The sequence below is a fragment of the Augochlora pura genome, chromosome 6, assembly GCF_028453695.1.
Source record: "Augochlora pura isolate Apur16 chromosome 6, APUR_v2.2.1, whole genome shotgun sequence".
Classification (NCBI taxonomy): Eukaryota; Metazoa; Arthropoda; class Insecta; order Hymenoptera; family Halictidae; genus Augochlora; species Augochlora pura.
This window is the reverse complement of record NC_135777.1, coordinates 14,186,844-14,210,684: the sequence shown is the minus strand read 5'-3', so window position 1 is coordinate 14,210,684 and position 23,841 is coordinate 14,186,844. Positions and strand designations below refer to the sequence as shown.

The window sequence follows — 23,841 nt, the reverse complement described above, 5'->3', positions numbered from 1 at the left end:
CTCGTGTCCATTATGTTTTACGAGTATAAGTTAGAAACTGCATAATAAACTTAAATGAATTTAATTAAACTAATTAATATTCTACGAAGTTTGTCCATACTTCATTAGGAAATCGGTACAATACGTCGAAAACTTTTAATAATAGTATTGGTGCTGTAGTTGTGTTCCAAAATGTGGACGAAGTGAGAAAGGATGAATTTCATCGACGTCGAAGTTCTAGTATTTAAAGCTACTGGCATCTTTCAGACATCTGCCAAGGGGTTGAATTTTCTAAGTGACGCGAGTTCAGGGTCAGATTTATTTCAAGAAATGGTAACTCGGTCAATGTTACAGGTGTCGTCACGCAACAGACACCGTTTCATGCCTAAAAATCTCGAGATCAATTTAAAAAATACTGGACCTGTCGATATTACTTTCGAAATTTTTGTGAACGATGATCTCCGCTTGTAATTTCAGACAGTTGATGTAAAAATAACGCGAGTTCGAGTCGTCTCGAGTTTTTCATACACCCGAAACTCGGGGAATCCCGTCCAGATTCCGTCCGAGGAGAATCGGAAGTCGACATGGTTGCAGCTGGGTAGCCCGTAAACTTTTCCGTGCAGGGAGATCGCGAATATGAATACGTACTTGCACGTAGAAACGTCGACCGTTCCCGAGGAATATTGGGTCAGAATAATATAAAGTTTGGGGGGGTTCGCTGCACAGCCCGAGACGACGGAACTCGATTCACCCCCTTGGTCCCGTAACAAATACAGTTTACGTTTCCGCTGCTCCGCCTCGCGTATTTTCCTAGCCCCTAATAGCACTAACTTCCGGGCCGAGTTACGACTCTTCTCTCTTGGTCTTCTTCCGCTGATTACTCGTGTATCAAAGTCGAGTGAACGGGAGTCGCGTGTCCTCCCCGGAAGTCGGAAATTGAAGGAAGTCGGAAGAAAATTCACTGCTGGCCGAAAATCAACCAGTCCTTTGCCATACTTTGACGAGCACGACTCGCGATGGAGATTTCTAGTAATAATATGTTAAGTATGAATGTTATTGCTTTCTTTAAGTTGGAAAATAAAACCCTGGTCTCCCGTCGTCAATATTTAAGCGTTTAAGTAAATATAGGAACACAGTAAATGTAAATTGTCTGTTTTTCCTAACAAATTATTGTAATCGCAAAAGTTGCAACTGTGGAAAAAATAGCGCAGCAGGGATTTAATCGCTCCACTTTCTGATCGCTTTTTGGCCTAATCATTGGTGTTAAAACTATCGAAACCTGAAAGTAATTAACGCGTACTATTTTATAGCAATGAAAAGATTGTATGCACTTATGACATGATGGAGTAAGTAGAATTTAAAATGGTAGACAGATTAAAATAACTGTATTATAGTAATATATAATGTATAATATATAATAATAATAACTGTATTAAAGTTACTAAAAGAGGTGGTGTTAAATGTCTCTTCGCTTCGATTTCGAAATAGGACTGAGTAGTTTTACAGGGAGTAAGGTACATGGTCCGAAGACGTTTAGGGTTATTTGCACGTGGACAAGCCACACCCCTGTCTCACGACGGAGGATATTTCGAAGGGGTGGTTCGGTGATGGGTCACCAAAACGTTTGTCAAGCAATCTCGCAATCAAGCTGTAGTAGCTATGACTCGCAGATGGGTCAGAACTCAATTACCCTGTCCGGTGGCAAGAGGCGGAGACGGATCAATTCCGTCGGTTTATTTTCCGGGAGTCCTCTAGCCCCTTCGGCGACTTCTCGCTTGTTCCTGGTCCTTTTCGGTCCCGTTATAATTATTCGAATCACGAAAGCTACGACAATGGGGAAATAAAAAGAGCCGATGGGAGGTTGGCGGACGCGGGCTGGTTCGGAGAAAGCGGCAAGTTCACGGCGAAGAGGCCGAAGAGGGCGAAAGGATCAGGGGAGGGGGGAGGGGGGAGGAGCGCTCTCGACGAAGCGGAGCAAGTTCCGCGCTCTATAGGAAATAGATTAGGCGAATTTCTGGGCGTAACGCGATCAAAAGACTGCTGTTCGGGCCCTCCATTCTCGGCTCGACTCGGCGTTTCGCTCGATTGCGCTTCTCACCACCCTGATCACACCCTCGTCGAACTAGCTCGCGAGAAACTCTCCTCGGAAGACGCATCCTCGGCCGAATAGGAAAACTTGCGAACATAATGGACAACGGACGGAGAACGATGGAGTTTGGACGGAGAGCGCGGGAACCGCGCAGACATTGAAACGCTTGGCGAACCCTTTCATCCCGGTTGCTGAGGGGTCGAAGCGAGCAGAGATGGTAACGAGTCGAAATTTCTCCTAATGCGATCGTGTTGGTTCTCCCCACCCCTTGAACGAAGTTCCAGCCAGAGAAACTATTATCGCAATTGATTCGGTCTTGATGGATAACCAAGGGTCTCGCTAGGGGTCGCACCTTTTCTGCATACGACTATTTCTAGATCGACTCGGAGGTCCTTCGAAATCACAAAATTTTCGGGACGAGATGTAAAGCATGACTGACGTTGGTAAAACATAAAAAGCAACAGGTGCATCTTCGAGTAAGAAGTCTGGCCTCTGTCGAAGATTTCGCTGTGTAGTTCACAGAAGCAAAGCAATTTTGGCTAAAAGATCTTTCGCCTCGAAGCTGAATAACTAGGCCAAAGAATCCTACATCACATAAAAGTCATTTCACGTGGTATTGCAAAAATGAACAGAATCTTCCAAAGTCCGCATGTTGCGCATACATTCACGTTATCCTCTGAAACGAACAAAATTTCTCGGACGAATTTCATTTGTACGAATCGAATGCGGCTATCCTCCGGTATAAAATCGGTATTCGTTCACTATCGTACGTTTTCATTTCACCGAGTTATTCAACCTCACAGTACAACCGATGCGCAAGTTTTTTGGCGTTGTTCGAAAGGATCAGATCCGCTACGAAATTGATTGGCCGCGTCAAAAAAGTCGTACTGCAAGCAACGAACTCCGATTTCACACAGGAAGATCGTCGCTTTCGACTGGTACAAATGCAACTGGCACAAAAAATTTCGTTTAACCGATATATAGCAGGGCAAAGCGTTAAAGGAATTTTGAGACCGTCTAGCAAAGATCGGGAGATAGCACGTAAGTCTCCAGTCTGGAAGGAGAGCAGGGTCCCTATGCATCATCGGAATTAACGTTTCCGAGGATGATCGAGTTCAATGGGATCATTTCGGCCGGGAAATCTTTATTGAACGCGATGCGCTTGAGGCGCGATCGTTCGGTATCCTTTTACGAGGCGTTCGATCCCGCTGTAGAAACGGCGGGAATTCGCGGTTGTGCTCGTCCTCTCGTTTCTCTGCTCCTTTCCCGGTCCTCAGCGAAAGAGAGGAGAAAGAAAGGACGGAATGAATGAGAGAGAGAGAGAGAGAGAGAGAGAGAGGGAAAGAGAAAGAGAGTGATACTCGGCGTTGTAGAGATACCAAGGGCTGGTTCTCGGCGTCTGGCCGGCTCGAGCGATATCGATATTCACCGTGGCCGTATAACCGAAAGGACTCGGGCCGGGAATTCCTCTTCGTTCCCCTTCGTGACTTCTCTCTCTCTCTCTCTTTCTCTCTCTCTCTCTCTCTCTCTCGCTCTCTCTCTGTTTCTTCGGCGCCGTGTTTCGTTCCGGCCGCGCTGGGATCGAACTTTCACTTTCGAACGCAATATGCTGCCGGGCTCCCGGTGAATTGGATTAACGAGGTTTATCATCGCTCGTTTTATAGACTATCCTAGCGGAATGGATCCGCCGAATGGGACAACCGGAATTGTGTTCGGTCCCGCCGCGATTAGTTCCCTGCCGAACACATGGCAAACAAATTCGCAGACTTTCGAAATCTCTCCGCCAAATTGACCGACGTCCCCCACCGTTTCTCTCTCTCTCTCTCTCACACACACTCTCTGTGCAACTATCTATCTATCTATTTATCTGCCTCTCGTCGATCAATTTTCTCTCGTAAGCGATTCAATGGGGAAAGGTATAGTCTCTGGCAGCGAAATCGAATCAAATGGATCTAGAAACGGACTTATTAATCGACTTACTCAGCGTAGCGTTGTTGGCACGCGACTGGTCGGTCTGCGATCTGAGCAATCGCAGTCGATTCAGCTTGCTCTGTTGTTGGTCCAGCCTGTGCCTCAATCTGGCGAGCTTGTCCTGCTGTGCTGGCTCCTGAAACAGTGAACAGCCATCGGTGAATATGTTGCAGGGTATCAAAGTGAATGCAAGCTAATGAACAACGTCGCCGATGGGATCGCGATCGGTCAGTTTTCAGTGCACAGTTCGGTTGTGACAGCAGGCATTTGTCCAGAAGTTATATAGAGTTATGTCAAGGTTATATCTAGAGTATTTCGGAAGCAGTGCTTACTTAGGTAACATCTTTGGTCACTTAAATCAAGGTTACATCAAGATTATGTCATGCTTATGTCAATCCCTGATTGATTATATCAATCGCTGATTAACCCCCTGCATTATAGGGTTGCGGATGTATGGTTATGTTTAGAATGTTTGGAAATAATATTAAATTAATATCCGAGGGCTTCAGATAATATCAGAAATATTCGATGGATATCCGTGTATGAAATCGTGACACAGTAGTCGTTTTTTCTCATGAGTGGGGCGAAAATCGTTTGGTGTCAGGGTTGTCGAGCAATGATTTGACGTCATCACTAAGCGTTATCGCTTTTTCGTAGAAAAGCCCGCAAGGCTTCAGACTGGTTTTCCATATATCTGCACGCCTTGAAGTAGTTCGTCGGATTACTCGTGTTTTTTTAACATATTTCCCTTGCGAGATTAAAATGGGAAGTCGTTGAGCTTATTTATGACTTTGAGTACATAGAACTGACCAATCCGTAAAAGCCGTGGCTGCTTTCGAATGCTTTAACCGCAGTGAGGAATATACTGAATCATATGCAGCAATAAATATGCAACTCATTTCAACACATTCCAACGACGTTACGTAAAAATATTCAAGTTATAGGACACATAAGAAATTGGCTCTGTTACCTAATTAATGAATTGATAAAATTTAATTTTTTGTTTACTAAACAATTTTATACATATCCATTTCTTGAAAGAGACTAATTAATCTCAAATTTTAAGGCTAGGTTTACGGACCCTGGTGCAATCACGTGTACTAAATTGTTTAATTTACGATTATTGAAATTGTAGTGTTATATTTCTGGAGACTACGTGGAATAAATTCATTCCAGTAGACATTTACTATAATAAAAAATTGTAAATTCTAAATAAATATATGACTTTTGTTCGCAAGGAACAGAAAGAGCTGTGCTTGGTGCTCCAAGAGTCACCTTTTTTTTTGTACCTTTGTCCAATTCCTAACGATTAACGCAATCGCATTGAAGTATCGGCAATTTTTCGAAGCGCGGATCACAGTTTCGTTAGAATCTCTCTCGACCTTGCGAGAATTCTCCGCGAGCTGGGATCTTAAAAAGTTACAAGTTATAACGCCCGTCAGAAAAGAGTATTTGTAGAGGAACGCCCACGATGAGAAAGTTAATTTGTTATTCCTCAGCCGCTTTTGCGTATTAGCATACATCAAGAGCCTTTGAGGAAGCATTCGGCGGACCGAGTTTCAGCTGTAGGAGTCCTACAAAATCGTGACCGTTTGCTTAACCCTACGTGTCCCCTCTGAACAGAGAATTATTAACAAAGCCCTGCTCGTACGCTGCAAAAATTCGAGAATACTAATCGAAAGCGATCGGAACTCGGAGAGGTCGTTCTCTCGAAAACGCTCGCGGAATCGAACAAAAGCGAAACTGTATTAGATTCGATCTCGAATTCCTTGCTAGGAACTTTCTATAAAAATATCGCGTGGCGGCGATACGAATCGGGCATGGTTGCAGCGTCGGGGATGAAAGTGGCGGGAACAGGAAAAGAGAAACAGAAAACAATCGAGCGGTTCATTCGCTAATGGAGTAACGGCCGTGAATAGTCTCTTTCGAGTCCGGAAGGACGTCTCCTCGGTCGATTAGTTTCTCCCTTGTGCGTCTTGCCGAGGGACAGTTTTCAGCTTCGCGTGGGCCAACGCGGTAATCCGGAACCGTCGAAATTACAAAGAGAGCCTTTTCATCGCCGGAAATAAGATCTCCTTCCGTTTTCACGGTGTACATTGTCGGCAGTTAAAAAGTCCGCGCGCGCGGGCTTAGGCGAAAGCCGGAACGAGGCGGATGGAAGATCAGCCAGGGAAGATCCGAATGAAAACTCTCAATCTTCGGCGGTATTGAGCTCGCACGCCCGTTCCACGGATAGAGCCCCGCGCTGGATTAGGGCTTTCAGGTCCTCGGAAATCCCGGCCGAGTCCTGTCAAGGGACCGCCTATTACTTCGAATCGTTCGCGGTCTCGCCGAGGAAATGAAAAAGCTTCGTGACCCGGCGCACGCTAACTTTGTCGCCGGTTCCGTCGCCAATATCGTCGCCATTTTCATAGGAAATTTCATAGCTGGTTCTCTTAATTGGGAGTTGTTACCGGGGACTTATCCGAAATTAGTCAGCGAGCTTTCAACGGCATCGTTCAGCATCGATCGAAGCCATTTAATCTGGGCCGTTGCCCAATCTCATGCATATCGTATAAGGGTAATAACTAGGCAACAATTTAAAGATGCTTGTTAATACATGCAATTCATTAAAGTCATTATACTGCTACTGCAGACAATTTTTATTTTTATTGTTTGTTGCCGTAAAATGGGATTACGTTAGATTATGTCAAATTATGTCAGTGTCAGGTTGTAAAAAGGAATTTTTAAGTAACAGGAATTACTATTTTTATATCTTCACTTTTAGCGTTTAAATGCGCTCAACGAATTCGTGGCTACCAAATGATAGCATTAAATAATATATTGGATCTCAGGTTTACTCCTATATTTCGTCCACGATTTTAGCTTCTATATAGGTAGCGATCTACCTCGTTTGTTGCATACAAATTTTTCACGAAATTCAGAGGAGCGTGCGCACCTATATTATACACCGTGCTCCGCTACTAACGCGATCAGCGTGCTGTATCGGTGCGCGCGTGAGATTACTGGCCGAGAGGCAGGTCGATGCAGCCGGCAGATATCCTCCAGTCTCGTTTAATCTGCTTATTATCGCCGAAGAAGAGAGTGACTCTTTACCTATCGGCCCTCCAGAAGATCGTTGAGCGCCGAACACACGTGTCTCTCTCTCTCTCGAGAAAAATCCGGCCCGGTCGCTTTTATTAAGGACAATTGGTACTTCAACTGAAAATAGCCGTTGCAAATCGATGATTCGAAAAGCGGAGCGTCCAAAGATCAGATAATGTCCCGCGTTTTCGCATTTCTCGCGATTGTTGAATTATTCGATTGTCAAATATAAACAGACTAGCAACGGAGCAGCGACATCGTTGACGACTGCCGCCGATATTTGTGACGAAATTGTGACAATTACTGTAGAAAACGTACTCCTTCGGACGAGAAAAGTTGCATTCCGACAAGTTGACGAGTTCTTGAGAAAATAAAACTGACAAAGATCGCATCCTTTCCACGCGAGAAGACGCATCGTTACGAGGATTCCAGCACCTCGTTAGACTCATGTAGAGAACCCGTAACCGCGTTCAGATCTCGAAGCAGACTCCATCCAGCCGCATAAAATGGTACTTGAACAGACTAAAGCGGCTGCTCCGATAACGTCGATCCTCGATTCTGGATTCTGCGGGGATATACTTCCAAGATTTTCGCACGATGAAACCGGTTGAAATGAGCGGAGCGATTCTAAAAGGGCGAAGGACGATTCCAGGCGAAACTAGGTCTCGCTGGGAGCGAACTCTCGGGCATTGGAACCGGGTAACCATTCCGCGTGTCGTTTCGCGACGTAATCGCCACGCTCTATCGATCTATCGCGTTTCCTGCGTAGAAGATGGCCCGGCTGGTTCTCCGTTTCATGTCAAGGCCATCGTTTGCAAGGTCAACCTAACGGTCGGCGAGCCAGCCTCGTCGAATTTTTTCGTTTCTGTGGCGAACGGATCGCGTAGCTCGATCTTTCACGCGGGAGCCGAACGCGTTTCCTAGAGACGCTAATTTCAGTGGACTACGGGCGCGGAAATGAAGTTGTGCGCCGACTAAGTGGTAAGTCGAGGAAAAATCGGGGACGACCGGTTCGCCGCGATGGCCCGTGATAAATCGTTTTCTAAGCAGATTTGGTCGCGCGACGCGAGTCAGCACGGTCGTAGGAGTCTCTCCGCGACGAGCTTAAACTCGTAACTCAAGATTAAGCGAGCTAAACGCGCGCCTCCGCGCGAAATATTCGCCGGCCGCGAGACTCGTTGCAACGTTTACGCTGTATGTATTACGCCGCTCGATAAATTCCGCTCGGGGCTTAGCTTCGCTCGCGGACCTGGTCACGAACGAGTCCCCCCGGGGACTTCGGTCTAAATTGGCCCGCGGAGAGCCCGATGCCGGTGGGTGGCCATTACGATCGCGAACAAAGATCCTCCGCGGAGTGATCCGACGGTGATCCCGCCGATAATAGGCATAAACTGTCCGCGAATCTATCATTACATTGAATTATTCATGCCGCGGCCTTTCTGATTCCCGGCGGACGGAAGTCCCCGAGTCTCCGCGCTATGCATGGCTCGCGGAACAATATGCCCGATGGAAAGCGAAGGGTCGTGTGTTTCCGAGCTTTACGTTCGCGGTGATGTCTTTACGGTCCAGTTCGCTGTCTTCGTTTGCCCGGGCACTGTGATTTTGATCGACCATAGAGCCCCCCCCGATTCGTAGCAATCGTTTGACGTATTGTTATCCCCCGGCCCGCGACCAGTGCGCCGGCAGTCAAATTGGATTTCTGAAACTCTAGTTTGCCGGAGCTTTATGACGTCCGCGACCAAGGAGAACGGTCGTTCGATACACGGACTTGATTTACTTATTTAATAGCCTCGTGTCCTCGTTCGGATCGGGCACGCCTTCTGGTTTTTAGTGAGCCGAGACGGGCCGCGTGTCTCTCCCGGGAACACGGTTGAAATTCGGGATGCCTGCTAGCGGGGTGTATGCTAATCCGATCCATTGCACGGATACATGGAAAATGTCGAGTCGATACGTCAGCTGGTGTTCTCGTCCGATTCAGTCGCGGACCAACAAACTCGCGGTGGTTCATTTTTGCATGGGGCCAGGACGCTATGATATTTCCTTTTGTAACGTATTCGTTTCGTTCGCTTTTCCTCTATAGGATGGCAATCCCGCGGACCGACTTCTCCAGCTATCAAGGAAATACAGTCGACCTTCTTCCAACATGACAGATTCGTTCTGCGTTGTATCGAAACCACGTTCTTTCATGTTCGAGTGCTTTGTCAAATATTTAGAGAAATTTCCGAACGGTAAAGATTCGAAAGTTCACTAAAAGTATTTTTAACGATTTCATACAACAGACACGGACGTTGAATATTTTTGTAAAACTGAAATACGAAAATTAAACCAATAAAATATTCTTTTAATTAACGATTATATTGTTATATTAAATTAAATTCGCGAGCAATCAATCGTTTGCTGAATTAGTTTCTGAATTATGTACAAGCTACACGTTGTTATAACTGTAGTACAGTATACTATGTACAAAAGAAGGCCGTTTTGTAAAAGGACTGCCGCAATTTTTGCAGCGTGTCCGTCGAAACCGTGTTCCCAAAGTATCGCATTATAAGAGGATCGGCTGTACGTATCTTGCAAACTGGTTCAAGATTAAACCAATCTGTTTGTGCATTCGCGAATACCGAACTATTCGATTGTCCTTATTCGAGTGCATGTCGATTCGGCAGAAAAGATCAACACGAGGAAACTCTGCGTAAAGGAATACTAATATCTAATGTACCACTCGAACAAGTCGCTTCAAAGTAATTTCCGACAACAGCAGTAGCGAACAACAGTTTCTCAAATTCGAGGAGAATTCATCGACTGAAAATTCAACCGCGAAGGCTAAGCAATTGCCTTAGAAATTTCTAAGATAGCTGACTGCGTTATAGCAACCCGAGTTTCCCGAGCACTTCGGGGAATGAACAACAATAGTATTTGTCAGTGTATCAGTAGCCTCGTGTCGTTTTCACGCTCCATTGTCGCGCAGACGATCCTAGCCATTCGAATCATTGTTCTCCAGAGGAGACACCTGTAACTATAGCTGGAAGGTATCCAACGGCAGTTTCCCGCGTCCCTTTACAGCCCTTCGGTTGTTCGTTACCGTATATCCATTTAACACGGCGCTCCAGGACATCCGGGACCCAGCGTTTCGCGAAACTCGGCGATAAATCGACCCGGGGATAACGGGGGGGGGGGGGGGGGGTGAGGTCGCGAAGGAGAAGTTCGCTATAGAAAGGCGCGTCTGGGCTAGCCGGGATCGGCTGCGGAAGCCGACTTCGTCGCCAGACGGAAGTGGAACGCATCGGGTACAAGAGCGAGGGACATTACCGCGGCTTTGTCGAGCAATTTCCAGAACGATTTCCGCGTTCGGTCGGGGAAGCTGGTCGAAGGAAAGAGGATCTCATCTCTCACCTGTGCGCCTCGAAGCACGGCTAGACGGGCCTCTCTCTGCTCCAGGAGCCGTCTCTGCTGGGCAATTTCCCGCTGTTGCCTGGCCGCCATGCTTTCAAGTTCGCTGAGCACCAGCACAGCACCACCCCCGCCCACTGGTAACTGAAACAGAATCAAGAGTTCATCGGGTAACCCACTAGCGAATGCTTACGACTAAAGCTATTGCTCTACTGATACTCTATGGATTCCTGTAACGAAGCGGTAGCACGCTTTGCACATTCGTCGAAAACTGTTCCGGTATTGTAGACGAGTTTCTATTTAACCCCAGCACGGTCGCACGAGCTGTACAAAATCCCAGCTGTTTGTTTTATAATTGACGTTTCTCAATTTTTTAGCGGAATATTTTAATTAATAGTTTTTAATTAACAGTCGCAGTACCGTGATTTCGTATTCTATTGATTTTTACGCGTGTTTAGGGTCGTCACGCACCCTACCCGCCGTTTCATGTAACTTAAACTGACATGCCTGATCCTGGGTTAATGATAACAGAGTTCAAGTATTGTATAAGAGTTATTTGTTGCGGCAACATTTTCGAAGCGTAGCTTCGTGGCCAAAAATGTCTTCGGTAGACCTATCGAGGCTTAGGGTAAGGGATATAGCAAATGAATAGCGATAGAGGAGAAATCTATCTTGATCTCACTGAGCAAAGGAGGCGTGGTCTGATCTCGGTAGGCGTAGTTCTCTGGCCCTCGACTTCGACGGTAACCAGAAGAACAATCATCGTGGTGTATTCGATAAGAAAATGCTTTCCGATCAAATGAAGAACATTTCGCAGAATCTACAAGTTGGAAACAAGTTCTTGTTTTCGAGGCTTAACAAAAGAGCTTCGATTCCGTTTCCATCGGCTTTCCGGCTTCTGTTTCGGATTGTGTCGGAGTTTCGAAAGGTTCCGCGAACAAGGACACAGGTCGAGAAGCCAAGAGGTTCTCCCGGTCGACCTCTCGGCAAGTTTGTAAACGTTCTCCGGGAAGAAGCTTTTCTTCGGCGAAAGAGTGGAAAAGTTTCTGCGGAGTCGTCGGTTGTTTCGCGAGTCCGGTGTTCCTCGGTAAAAGCTTGTCGCGCGTTGTAAACGGGCCATGCGCCGGAGGAAACGGAGGAGCTAATAGAATCTCGGTTCGAAAGCTCGTGCCGTTTGGACGAAATGTCGCGGGTCGGAACGAGCTAGGCAACCGCGAGCGCGTCCCACGCGCGGATTCCTCCTCGACAATGAAGTCCGTCCGGATAATCGGGGTTACACAATGAAGCGGCGGCGCGGTTCGGCCGATGTCGCGCGAGCGTTCGAAATGTCAGCCTGCCATTTCGCAACGCGCGGCGGAGGGGAGTCGGGCGAACGAGAGGGACGAAAGAGAGAGACGGAGAAGGAGAGCAGAGAGCAGCGGGGAGAGAACGGTTTACGCGATTTCGCGACTCGCCGGCAGGAATAAATGGAAAAACGGAATGGGCCGAGAGCGGCGGAGGCGTAATGCCGCAGAAAAGAAACAGCGAGGCGGTCCGTGCGGTGGTAGGTCCGGACTCTCCGCGGCGCTCGCAGTTCTTTTTGCTTGACCTCGTGCACCATCTGGAGAGGACCGGCCGCCGATACCAAGTAGAGTCCCAAGGCCGACCTGGCCCTTCGAATTCCACAGCGACAAGGACTCCCGGTAACCTTCGTACGTCAACGAAAACCCGCTCCGCGACGAATGCTCGCGAACTCTCCTCGTCGATTCTCCTCCACCTTTTCTATTTCCATCCGGAAAAACGTTCCCTTTGTCCGCTCATCGAAGCACGAGAAACAACTTTCGGTTCTCCGAAATTCCATTATTTTAATCAGAGTGTCTGTAAAATCTGGACGCGATGGTTCGTCGGATCGGGTCGGATCGAAGCGAAACAACGACCCTTATGCTGACGACTCGGTGGGAGAAACTGAGAGGGAAATTTCGAAGGCACTTGGCAATTGGACACGCTGGGAAACGAAGTGGCTTTTCCCGTTCCAGAGCACTTATAGTCCTCGACTCCTTGAATACGCTTGCCCATGATGACCGGTTCAGTTAATCATTGGAATTATGTTCCGCGCGCGGGGAAAAGAAACATGCGAGCGAAATGTATGAGTCGCGGTTGTTTTGGGAATTCATAAGCGCTTCAGCTGGCGTCGTTTAATCCTAATCCAGCTATAATCTAATCAGCAAGATACCTCGGAAGCGGTCGTAAACGATTCCAGGGCCGGCTCGCCGGGTTTTTCTGTAATTGGTATCCCTGGTCGCGAGGCCTCGTTGCGCATCCGCTCGATCCCGGCGATCAGCCGACGGATAATCAATCTCGGAGATACTTGCCGCGTAATGCTAACCTCCGCCGCATGCCGCCCCGTTCGCGGGTTGTTTTGCTTGATCCGCGGCGAAAGAAGTACGGGGGAACTCTTCTCTGGCTAAAGGATCAGTTCGGTATCAAAGTTTCATTGGGATTGATTAAAGTTTTACGGCGACCGTGCCCAACCGCACGGTTTCCTCGTGAGCGGGATACAATTTCGTAATTAAACGTTCTCCGGACGAACGGCCACCGATCGGAGGAATTGGATTCGGCGCGCACCGGACTCCATTAAAATTTCAATCTCTCCTACGCGTACTTCTTAACGAACCGAGCTCGCGTTCCCGGCAAATAAAATCCCTGTCCGATAAATCGGCTACGAACGTGGAACGCTTGCCGCGATACCGTATAAAAAGAGGCGTTCCTCTGTTCTAGACTCGAGCAAGGAGCCGGAAGGGGGAACTGTTGCCACCGAGGGCAACGATGTGGAATTAAATCGGAGAAACAGACGCGTCCAACGTTTGAAAGTTCTCGAGAGCTCAAACGGAATTGGATTTTCATCTATTCGTCAACATTGTGCGTAGCTTCTTGGCTCGCGATTTTTCAGAGTCGAAATGCCGGCTACACCGGAATAACCTCATCCGTAAAAAGAGCGAACAATTCTGCGTATCTTGGGTTCCTCTTTGCATGTAGTAGGCGTGGTAAGCCCTGGAGGCGTGGCCTCGTGGCCCTCGAGTTCATAGGAGCTAGTATAGCGACCCGCCGAGCAATCTGCGGCAATGCCTGGTTCATTTCGGTCGTTCCGGTCGAAACTCGCTCGCAGGGTCGAGCTTATCGTTCCACTGGTCGCCGGAAATTAATCCTGGGGCTTCCCCAAGGCAGCAGTTTCGAGTGTCGCACGTCGCGAATCCCGAAATTTCGAATTCTCAAGGAAAATTCGCCGGCTTTTAGCACATTTGGAAGCGCGACGCGCAGACGGATATCCTGAAAATGAGAACCAACCGAGTAGTAGGTTGTATGCGATTCGACGGCTTCTGTCCAAGACCGAGATATTAATTGACTCTCGGTCTCCAATAATCGTCGAGAAACCGATAGCTAACCCCGCTGGGAAAGTGTTCGACAGTTTGCAGCATTTCGTTGGCTGACGCGATCTGTTGCGAAACGTTCCCGCGACAACGATACGGTTAACGCTTCGAGCCGATCGCATCAATCGAATAGTTACGCGACATCTTATATCGCTGCAAGTGTCGTCGTTGTTGCAGCTTTCAGCGCAATATTAAATTAATGAAATTGAAAACTATATACGCAGCGTTCGATGATAACGCGATGGCTGATCGCGAAATACGCGAGATCTATCGAGCGAAGATCGAGAAAGTCCGAGGCTCGCCTTGAGATTGGTTCTATTTATGGGGATGTTCGCGGAGCGGCGTTCGTGAACTTGGAGGCGGCCTCGGAATCAATATTCACGGGATCATCGAGGCGATTCTGGTTTTACGGCCACCGTAAAAGGAGAGAGATCGGGGGAATGACATTCCGTACTTCGTTATCTTTATTAACGCAACCTTCCGCCGTTGACGGGCGGAGATTTATTCACCGCAGAATCTCGGCACTTCCGCTCCGACCGAAGGACTCGCGTTAAATACATTCTTCTTGGTCGGCGCGGCGCGCTGAAATAATGCTTCTTTCAAGATGAATTTCAATGGGGGATATCCTCGGGGAGGCAGGGGAACGGCGAGAAGACCGTTTCACGCTCGATTCGGTGCTGAATTGATTCTCTTGAGAAGAAAATATGCACACCGGTCGGGCCGTTGTTACGTCGGGAACTTATATTAAATCCTTTCCCGAACAAATTCAACCCCCGGGGATGGTTGGCGAGAGAAAAAAAAGTCGCGCGCTTACGCGAGACAAAAGACCTTTTATGTTTTCGTTCGACATCGCGGCGGATGATTCTGCGACGCGGCCCCACCGCCGACCCGCCCTCCGTCTCCTCTTTATCTCCGCTTTTTTTTCACGCTCGCTCTAAATCTCTTCGAGCTCGTTACGCTTCGCAGCGAATAATTTCTCGGCCAGGAAATATCGCATTTTTATACGTCAGCAGGTCCTTCCGAGGCGACGACGGCGACGGCGACGACGACGACGACGACGACGACGACGGCCACGACGTCCGCTGATGTTTCAGGCTTCTCGGGAGATTGGAGGCGGCGAGATTGCGGCCGCAGAGGACAAGGGAAACACATTCGAAGGCAGTCGCCTCGAAAATTAGGTGGAGGCGAGAGGCGAGAGCCGCGGGGCCACGTAAACCGGCGGTTTGCTCGACGTCGCGACACAAACCGATATTTAACTCGGCACGCCGCCGTGCAACTCGTGAAACGTCGCCGGTTCCCCGAGGTATTTCCTCGCGGAAAAAATTCCGCTCCACGAATTTCGACTCGCAGATAATTCTACCGTGGCCCGCCTCTTCGGGGACGACGCCGTTCTCATAACTCTCGAGCCGGAACGCGAATTTCGGCTGCTCTCAGCGACGTTCCTGTATTGCATTCTCGGCGAATCCTTGTCGTCGCTTCGATTCTGCCGACTTGGTGCGGCGGTTTTCACAAATTTATCCAACATTGGTGTCTGTTTGTAGTTACACTCGTGTTTTACTGTTAACACTTTACTGATCGGTCATTCAGTCACGGTAAACATTTTCATGTTTTCATAGCATTAGCATCAGACAATATTTATTTTATTCATCGTGATAGGTATCTAATATTTTAAAAATCATACAATAGTATCTCAATAAGAGATAGCAAATTATTGGTTGTCGTGGCGAACGTTTCACAGGCTGCCGGTCGAGGTAAAAAGCCGATTTATAGGCTACCGGTCTGCGAGAAAAGTTTTCTATCGTTCCGCGTGTAATTTCATTTGTATAATAGAATAATTACGTTGCGTACGTAAATAGATCGATGTACCTGACGTAAATCCTTAAAACTTAAATACAGTACTAAAAATTTATTCTGCGCACAAAGTGAACATACGGTCTCCTTTTGTTTTAACACTAACCCACCGTGTTGGTCAAAATGACAGATCTTAAGTTATTTACTTTGATATTTTCGAGATGCATTCACCCTCGTCACACACGTTAGTCGCTTCTGGATAGTAGGCACGCTGTTAAATTGAAATGTATTGCATATTGTTTTGTCGCATTAAAACAAAGCCTACTTATTTCGTTATACGATGCTCAATATACACCATCTATGGTACAAATTAGTGAAGATTATATCTTGCACTTTAATTAAGTAACTGTTCTGTTTTATACTATTCTGTTGAACCGGGACTCCGTTGCATTAGGTTCGCTCTAAAAAAATACTGGTATTTCTAGTTAACTCCGCGGTCTAATAATGTAACGAAAATATGTGTCAGTAGGAGGGGGTACATAAATTTGTAAACGCGATCGGACAGGGCAATTAAAAATGATGCTATTTACGATGCTCGTCGAGCCGAATCGATATTCGAAGTTCCAAAGTTGTTCTACTTCGCGGGTGAAGAGGCTCGCGCGTTGGCTAAACATCGAGCACCCAACCACCGTTCCGCGATATCTGTGTTGAATGTAATACGATCCGTTGACCGAATACACTGCGAAATTTATGCGGAAAATTCGAAACAAGTCCGAACGCTCTCGTCCCGCGTCTGCAATATCTGTCCGCCCTGAGGCGGGAAACTTTGTTGCGGCGAACCGTGGTAATTAGAGGACGACGAGTGCGTATTTCCAGCCGTGAGATTAGAGTAGTTATTATACATATAAACGACCGCAAATGCACGATTCCTGCTAATTATTCTGAAAAAAAGGACAGTCCAACTGGTGAATACACGAGACGCTCCTAGATTCGGCGTCCTCGGAGTCTCTAAACTTGCACCGAGTAGGTAGAAGTCGGAGGCTCATTATTTATTCCAGATAATGCGATGCGCGGAGGACAAGTCATAGCTCGCCGAGTAAATCATAGTTAAGGCCACTTAGCCAGTGAATCATCCTAATGCTGTATTTTAATTCTATTTTGTGCTAGAAATTTAATTTCTCGTGATTTTACTATTTCATACACTGGCATTGAATTAACTCTATATTTATCGAGAAAGACATATTCAATTCTTGTATTCTTTTACTTTCTTTTATTTTTGAATACATTTATTCTTTTACCCTATTTATTTACCGAATTTTGTTCTTTTATTTTGTTTATTTTAAAGTAATAAAATTGGGAAGGCTTATTTAATAAATACAAAGTTAATTACGACCGGAAACACCCAAGACACAGCAATTGGTCATATCATAGCCTCACTACCTTACATCAATTAAAGAAATAGAAAAATGTTTTCGTTTTTCAATTTGTGACGGTAATTGCGATCGCAATCCATCAAGTCTTGTATTTACAGTAGCTGTTTAACGCGAGGCTACCTCAGATGGTGAACGGGTAATCGAGGTTCTACCATAATGTAAAACTGAATGGATGGTCCCCTTTTATTCAATGATGCCGACGCAGCAGTTATTTTTCAGAAAATCAACGTGCCAGTTAAGGGTTAAAGCGCCACGCAATAACTTTGTAAGACGTCGCCGAAGCCGGGCTCGCCTCTTCGGGATTAATTCGATGAAATTTCCCGGAGAAACCATCCTTCTCCGACGAATACCCTTAATTACCGCGACGGAATTACCTCGCCTGGATCTCGGCCAGAATTATGCCACCTTTGTCACCGACAAGAACGCCGTGGTAAACGCGAAAAACGTGATTCGCGCGCGCGTCGACCCCGCCGTTACCGGCGCGATCGAAAAGAGAAACCGTGAAATTTTCCAATTCGTAGTTAAAGCTGCCGTGAATCGACGTCGTGTCCATCGAGCCTCGCACACGCGTCGATTATTTCGAGCAAACGCTTTTGCAAACGGTCTGCGTTTCACCGCGGAACGTAATCGCCCGCCGACTGCCATTTTCCTATTTTCCTTTTTGAAAACGACCCCAGTTTTTCACGGCTCGCCTACTCGCGGTTTAATCAATGCCGCGTCGATGTACAAAGCACCGCGTACATATTTCGGGATCGGTCCTCTAACGCGTCCACCGCCGAAACCAGAGTTCCGCGAAACTCCCGCGAAATCAAAGGAGCACAGTTAATGAGACTAAAACTGCGGCGTGGGAATCACTTAACGCTTCCTTCGCCGTTTCAAATTCCGGCAAATCCGAACGATACTCGTTCTGCGACGAGACTCGATTTGCAAACTCGCGGGCGCTGCACGCGGCTCCGCCGTCGCGAATATTTCGAACGATCTTTGCAAATTTATTGTTTGTTTAACAATTTATTTGACCGGTGTTTGCGCGATGTGACCAGAAGGGTTTGCACAGGATCTCCGACGGGATTCCGGAGCTCCCGTTGATGGGCGATCACAGGATCCGCCTGTGACCCGACCCGAAATCGGAAAGATCAATATGCTGTCCATCATCTCCGGCAAACTTGGCTATTAATAGCGTGCCTGAGAACTCGAAGGACCTGTTACTAAATAAAAGTATAGCCCCATCTCCGCTACAAGTCCCGAACCGAAGTTTCGTTCGATAATATTCGATCCACGCAGACCTTAAACACATTTGCAGTTATCCATTTCTTATCCTTTTGCAGCTGGATTTCGATCCATCCACGTATATGACGATATAGTCTGTCTACTCGTTAAACATCGAACCCATTATCGATTAAACATTGACACCGATTCGTTAAAGCTAAACAGAAAGTTATTGAAGAAATCTAATCATTGTTCGAGCCCAACGGCTGTTCTTGTTAATCCGTTGTCTGCCACGTGGATTATATTTGGACGCCATAATCATTGATCTACCTCTAAAAATTCAGTTTCATATTGATATAAATTGAACGTCATTAGCGTCTGAAAGAATGAAAGGAGTGACGACCGCCATCGATTTCAACTTTGCAATTTTGATTTTCGTCGATTTAGTTGATTTAATTGCGATCTTTTTATATCGTAGTTCGGCAACCAACCTTTAAGTTTACGAGCGCAGATTAATGCGATGGATTGTATTAGGTTTTAGATACTGTGCCGTATTCCAGCCTCGTCTCTGGACGGTGAAAAATGAATACCTACGTTCGTGCAAGATAAAAACAACACAGACACTAGCGACGCACGATAACGAGCTGTGGCTCGTAACGAACAGTCTCCCGGAGCTTCGACAATATGGATTATCCGACTGGATAGGACCGTTCACGACCGTAATCCTATCCCAGTCCCGATTGAATAGATCCCGCGACTATAATCCTATTTTAAATCGTCTTAGCGCCGCTCGCGCTCGAACTCCATTCGGCACACATCCACTTCGCTGATTAAATATCTCGACGGGCGATCACCGCCGGCGTATTATTTATCATCTATTAACGGTTCTGTTAGCATTAATATTTCCGGAATGAGCGGCGTTCTTCGCCTTAACCTCGTTACGCGCAGTCGGATCCTCCGAGCGCGTGCAACTTTGTACCGTTTCTTGGCACGCGAACCGAGAGATACATTAGCTGCGCGCCGCGCAAATGATTTCGGTGCACCTTTGAGCGGACTCCGAATATTATTCGTCAAGCGGGTTACCGATATTTCCGGTTCGGGTTCGGAATTTTGCTCGAATTCGGGTCGGGTTCCGAAAGTTATTTGGGGGATCCGAAATATCGGGATTCCCGAAAATTTCGAAAACTCGAAGCAGTTTAGGTCGCGCGTTTAACAACATCACGGTATCGCTTTTAACTGAAATTTCATGCTTTTGCTAACAAAATAATATCTCTTCTCTTCGTCGCTCTGTAACCATTTTAAAAATTAATCTCGTAATCCCGCAGACACACAGGGTGTCGCAGTTTTTAAGGTTCAAACTTTGTCAGTGTATTCTACGGCACAAAGTAAGAAAAACATGTTATGCAAACATAGGCCATATAGAACTTTATTAAGAAGTTACAACAAAAATTCGTTGCTTACCTAAGACCCTTAACAGTCCGCACTTGACTTGGTTTTACGGTACGTCAACGACTATTGGGACCTTTAGCTAAAATACTAAATCTGACAAATCACATTGAAACAAAAAGTTTCGCTAAATCTCAAAAATAGCTTGGTAGTCACGTCCGCACCGTAATCATAAACTGCGCCCAAAATCAGCCTCGATACCCTGCCGCGACCCTTCGAATCCTTTACACTAAGGAGAACCTATTACTGGTGAAAATTCATTTTTTATGTTTAGTGACCTCAGTTATTAAACATAGCTTACATAAACACACTGAAAAACACAATATTGTTGATCTAAGTAACAGCAAGTTGATTAGCCTTCCTCTTTTAAATTTTTGTTATAACTTTTTAACAAAGCTCTATATGACCTATATTTGCATAATATTTTTTTCTTACTTTGTGCCATAGAATACACTGACAAAGTTTGAACCTTAAATACTGGGACACCCTGTATATAAATTCTATAGAAATATACACGATCGATAATACGATTTCGATAAAGTCGTAGAAAATTTTACGTAAGCTCTATAAAATTGTACAGGACTTATGTGCATTCATTTTCTTGTTTCTTCGATCGATCCGAATGCGTTAAAATCGCAGTCACCGTAAAGACAGCGCGATGATTGTAATGATAGTACTGAACGGGGTTAAATGGTCGACCGGTTAATGCGCGAAGGCACGTGACAGCCTGGAAAACTCGAGGTTGCGACAGGCGTCGACGTCGCTTTGCGAGCCGAGGCTGAAGATTGCAGGTGACGGGCTCGCCGAAAAAGATAAGAGCCCTTTCACGCGGCGATGCATGTATCGCGATACTTGTACGATAAATACCGATGTTGCATCGTTCGTTATGGAAACGTTGACCCTGCGATTCTTGCGTCGCGCTATCGATTTCGTGTTCGTCGCGCAGTTCAGTTGCTGCTATATTTTTCGGATAATGTCGTCAGGTGAGCGTTGAACCGCGTGAACTCGTACATATACTGTTATTGCAATCAACAGGAACGCGTGTCGGCAATTTTATAATTCTATTATAATTTATGAATATATTCTTATGAAATTATGTAAACACAAAATCGGTGAACAATTGTTCGCATTATTATTCACGTAATGTTATAATCACTATTCGTATAACAAAATAATTCGGACAAAGAATTACGTGAATAATTTATTCGTATAAATAGATGGGACAATTTTGGATATATTATGAAATAATTTGTAATTTGTGAATAAATAGAATAATACGGAATCGTTATTCGAGTAACCTATTTGAGTTCATTCGGATAATTATTTTAGATAAATACGTTATTTTAGATAATACTTATTCTAGATTGCAGGGCACGCGGTGTCAGTTGGAAATCCATCAAACGAATAGATTCCTCGAGCGATCGGTATCGATCGTACACGTATCCGCGCGCGAGATAAATGATAGAAGTCTCGCGTGAAAAGTATCGCGACACTCGCATCGCGTCGCGGCGCGAAAAGGGTCTTGAAGGGTCTTACCTCGTTGCCGAGTTTAGGGTTGCATTCGGGTAGCTTGGTGGCCGCCTGCTTCTCCTTGACCGAGAGCAGCTTCGGCTTCTTCCTGGACCGGCCGTGACGGAGTTTGACCGTCACAGTTTTCGACTTGTTGAAGCTCTCCGCGGGATAGACGCAGGCCAGCATCGTGCCGCTCGCGTTCTCGCGCCGATCTCGCGATTCCTCCGTGTCCGCGGGAATCGCGCGCCGGAACACCACTACGCGGCCGTTTCCCGGTGCGGGCAGTCGCGGCCGTGCCGCCGCGGTTCCATCGGCGAGCTCGTTAATCCCGTCGGATTAATTAAGGACCCGCGAAACCGGCGCGCTTTCCCGGTTGTCGCTCCTCGTTTTTCGACACCGGGCCGGACGCTAATTGCCGCTCTAGCGCGGTTTTCCCGTTCACAGTTTTTTCCTTTTCGTCGCTGCCTTCTCTTCTTCTCCGGGCGCAGGACGTTTATGGGGTGGGGGTGAGGGTGGGTGGGGGTCGTCTCTCTATTCAGTGTTTTCTGGCCGCGATAGGACGCGAGCGGTGCTTCTCTGAAATTAGCGAAGAAGCGGTTTCCGCGGTCAGAGGTAGAGGCTCTCTCGTTCGGAGTGTTCGGACGGGCGATCGCGAGCCGTCTCTGGGAACCGGGGGAGCATGGCCAATCGAATTGGTCCGCGCCTAGCCGAGCCCGTGCCGGCGATAATTAACGATTCGAGTCGCGCCTGCAATAATGCCGGCCGACCAACCACGGCGAACGCCGCTCGAGAATCCGTCCAGCGCGTTATATTCCATTACGGCTGCCAATTAAAACGCGACCGAACCACCTGCGTTCTTTATTCCGCTTGCCCCCCGCCACCCCCGTTGTCCCCTTTGCAGTTTCAATAAACGCGCTACGGCACCGTGAAAACATATTTGCAGTCGTCTGAAAGCCGTTCGTATCGCCGAACCTCCGGTCTGCTTTAGATCTTGGTTGATCAATGAACCGGGGAGTGTTGTGCTTAGTTCTTTCCGAGGTGTTTCTGCTTTTGCGAAATTCAATTCCAAAGAAACCCACGTGTTTGCTCGAATAGGTAATACGACTTTTGTTAACGACGTCTACATGCCGTGGAAGTCGAATCGACGGAACGTTTTACCTATTGTCTGTAGTTGCGCGAACTAGCCTGCTGGCCGAGGGCCATGCGACAGAGATTGATTCGCAACCATCCGTCATCGTACGATTCCAGCGTCGAGGCTTAAACCTTTATCTTTTTTTTCCACGAAGAATTGTCTAAATGCCGACAGCGTAAATAGATTTATCGGCTGGCAATTTATTTGCAGCCGGAACAAGCTGGGCAACTAGTTTCTGAAAAGATGGATCTATCGCGTACGCTGATACTCGGAACTTTCAATGCGCGTCCGAGTACTGCATCGATTAGAATATACTCAAATGCCCACTCAATGTCTAAACGCTTACGCTTTGTGCTTAGTAACGGCAATTTTTTGATTTGGCTAGCTTTTATAAGCCGTAAGTGTGAATACTATGATTTTGAAAGAAGCGTTGCATACTTTGGTCTGTTATTTCATTTATCACTTAATGTCCTGATAATAAGAGTTATGCTACCAGTTTCAACCAGCATAGTTACTGGGTTGGCAATAAAGTGTTTGCGGATTTTGTTAATAGACAGTTTTACCACATTCTTATGTATTATCAACGTGTTCAAAGTAATGAAGTATATTGTTTTCTTACTATCTGGACTTTCATGTTCAATTTAGTAAGAAAATTGTAACGATTAGTTATTTAGTTTCGTTTTTATCACTGTTTGAAGATAGAAGGACAAGGAGCACATTTTAGACATACTTTATTGTATTATTTCCACAAAGGCAGAATTAAAGCACCTGCTTTATATTGTTTCCTTGCTGTTTGAACTTGCACCTTTAATTTAATAAAAAAATTACACCGATTAATTATCTAGTTTCGTTTTTTTTACAGTTTTAAGAAGGAAGGGCAAGGCGCGCGTTTTAGACATATTTTATAACATTATTTTCAAAAAAGCAAGCATCATTATATATACAGTACATTGAAACGAAGCCTTGAAAGAAATACAGTATCAAAATTGATTTGTCTAATTGCATAAACTTATATTCTTAAGCAAAAGAATTGAATTTTCCTTCTTATTTTAAATCCGCAATTACTTAGTTGCCAACCCAATATATTTATTGTATTTATCGTCTTAAATACATGTATCCTCTTATAAATTGTGATAAAAGCGTTGTCAAGACGAAGCTATAAAATATCATGCTATGTGTTACAATTCGAAATAATTATATTCATGAAATTATTTCGATGTTCTCGACGTGAAATAGAAAATCGTGGCGGCCACTCATGCAGCGAACGTGTTAAGTCAAAGGGCCAACGATTGGGCAGCCAGAGGCCTAGTATTCAACCTAATGAGTCGGATTCATCAGTTCCCTACGCACATTTCCGGGGAATTCTGCGAGACTTAGGGTAACGGGCACTCGGAGTGGATTCTG

At 46.2% G+C, this 23,841-nt stretch overlaps 1 protein-coding gene across 4 annotated transcripts in view; it reads right to left on the bottom strand.

The window, feature by feature from the left end:
• Positions 1–23,841, bottom strand: part of LOC144470868 (uncharacterized) — a 144,683-nt gene that overhangs the window by 21,476 nt on the left and 99,366 nt on the right. For 3 of the 4 annotated variants that reach the window (XM_078182445.1, XM_078182449.1, XM_078182446.1), the window contains 2 exons: positions 10,514–10,654; positions 4,049–4,175 (listed from right to left, as the gene is read on the bottom strand). In XM_078182445.1, the coding sequence (XP_078038571.1) occupies positions 4,049–4,175; positions 10,514–10,654 (268 nt within the window). Of the gene's footprint in view, positions 1–4,048; positions 4,176–10,513; positions 10,655–21,329; positions 21,882–23,841 lie in introns of all 4 variants that reach the window. The other variant, XM_078182447.1, reaches the window with a different exon arrangement.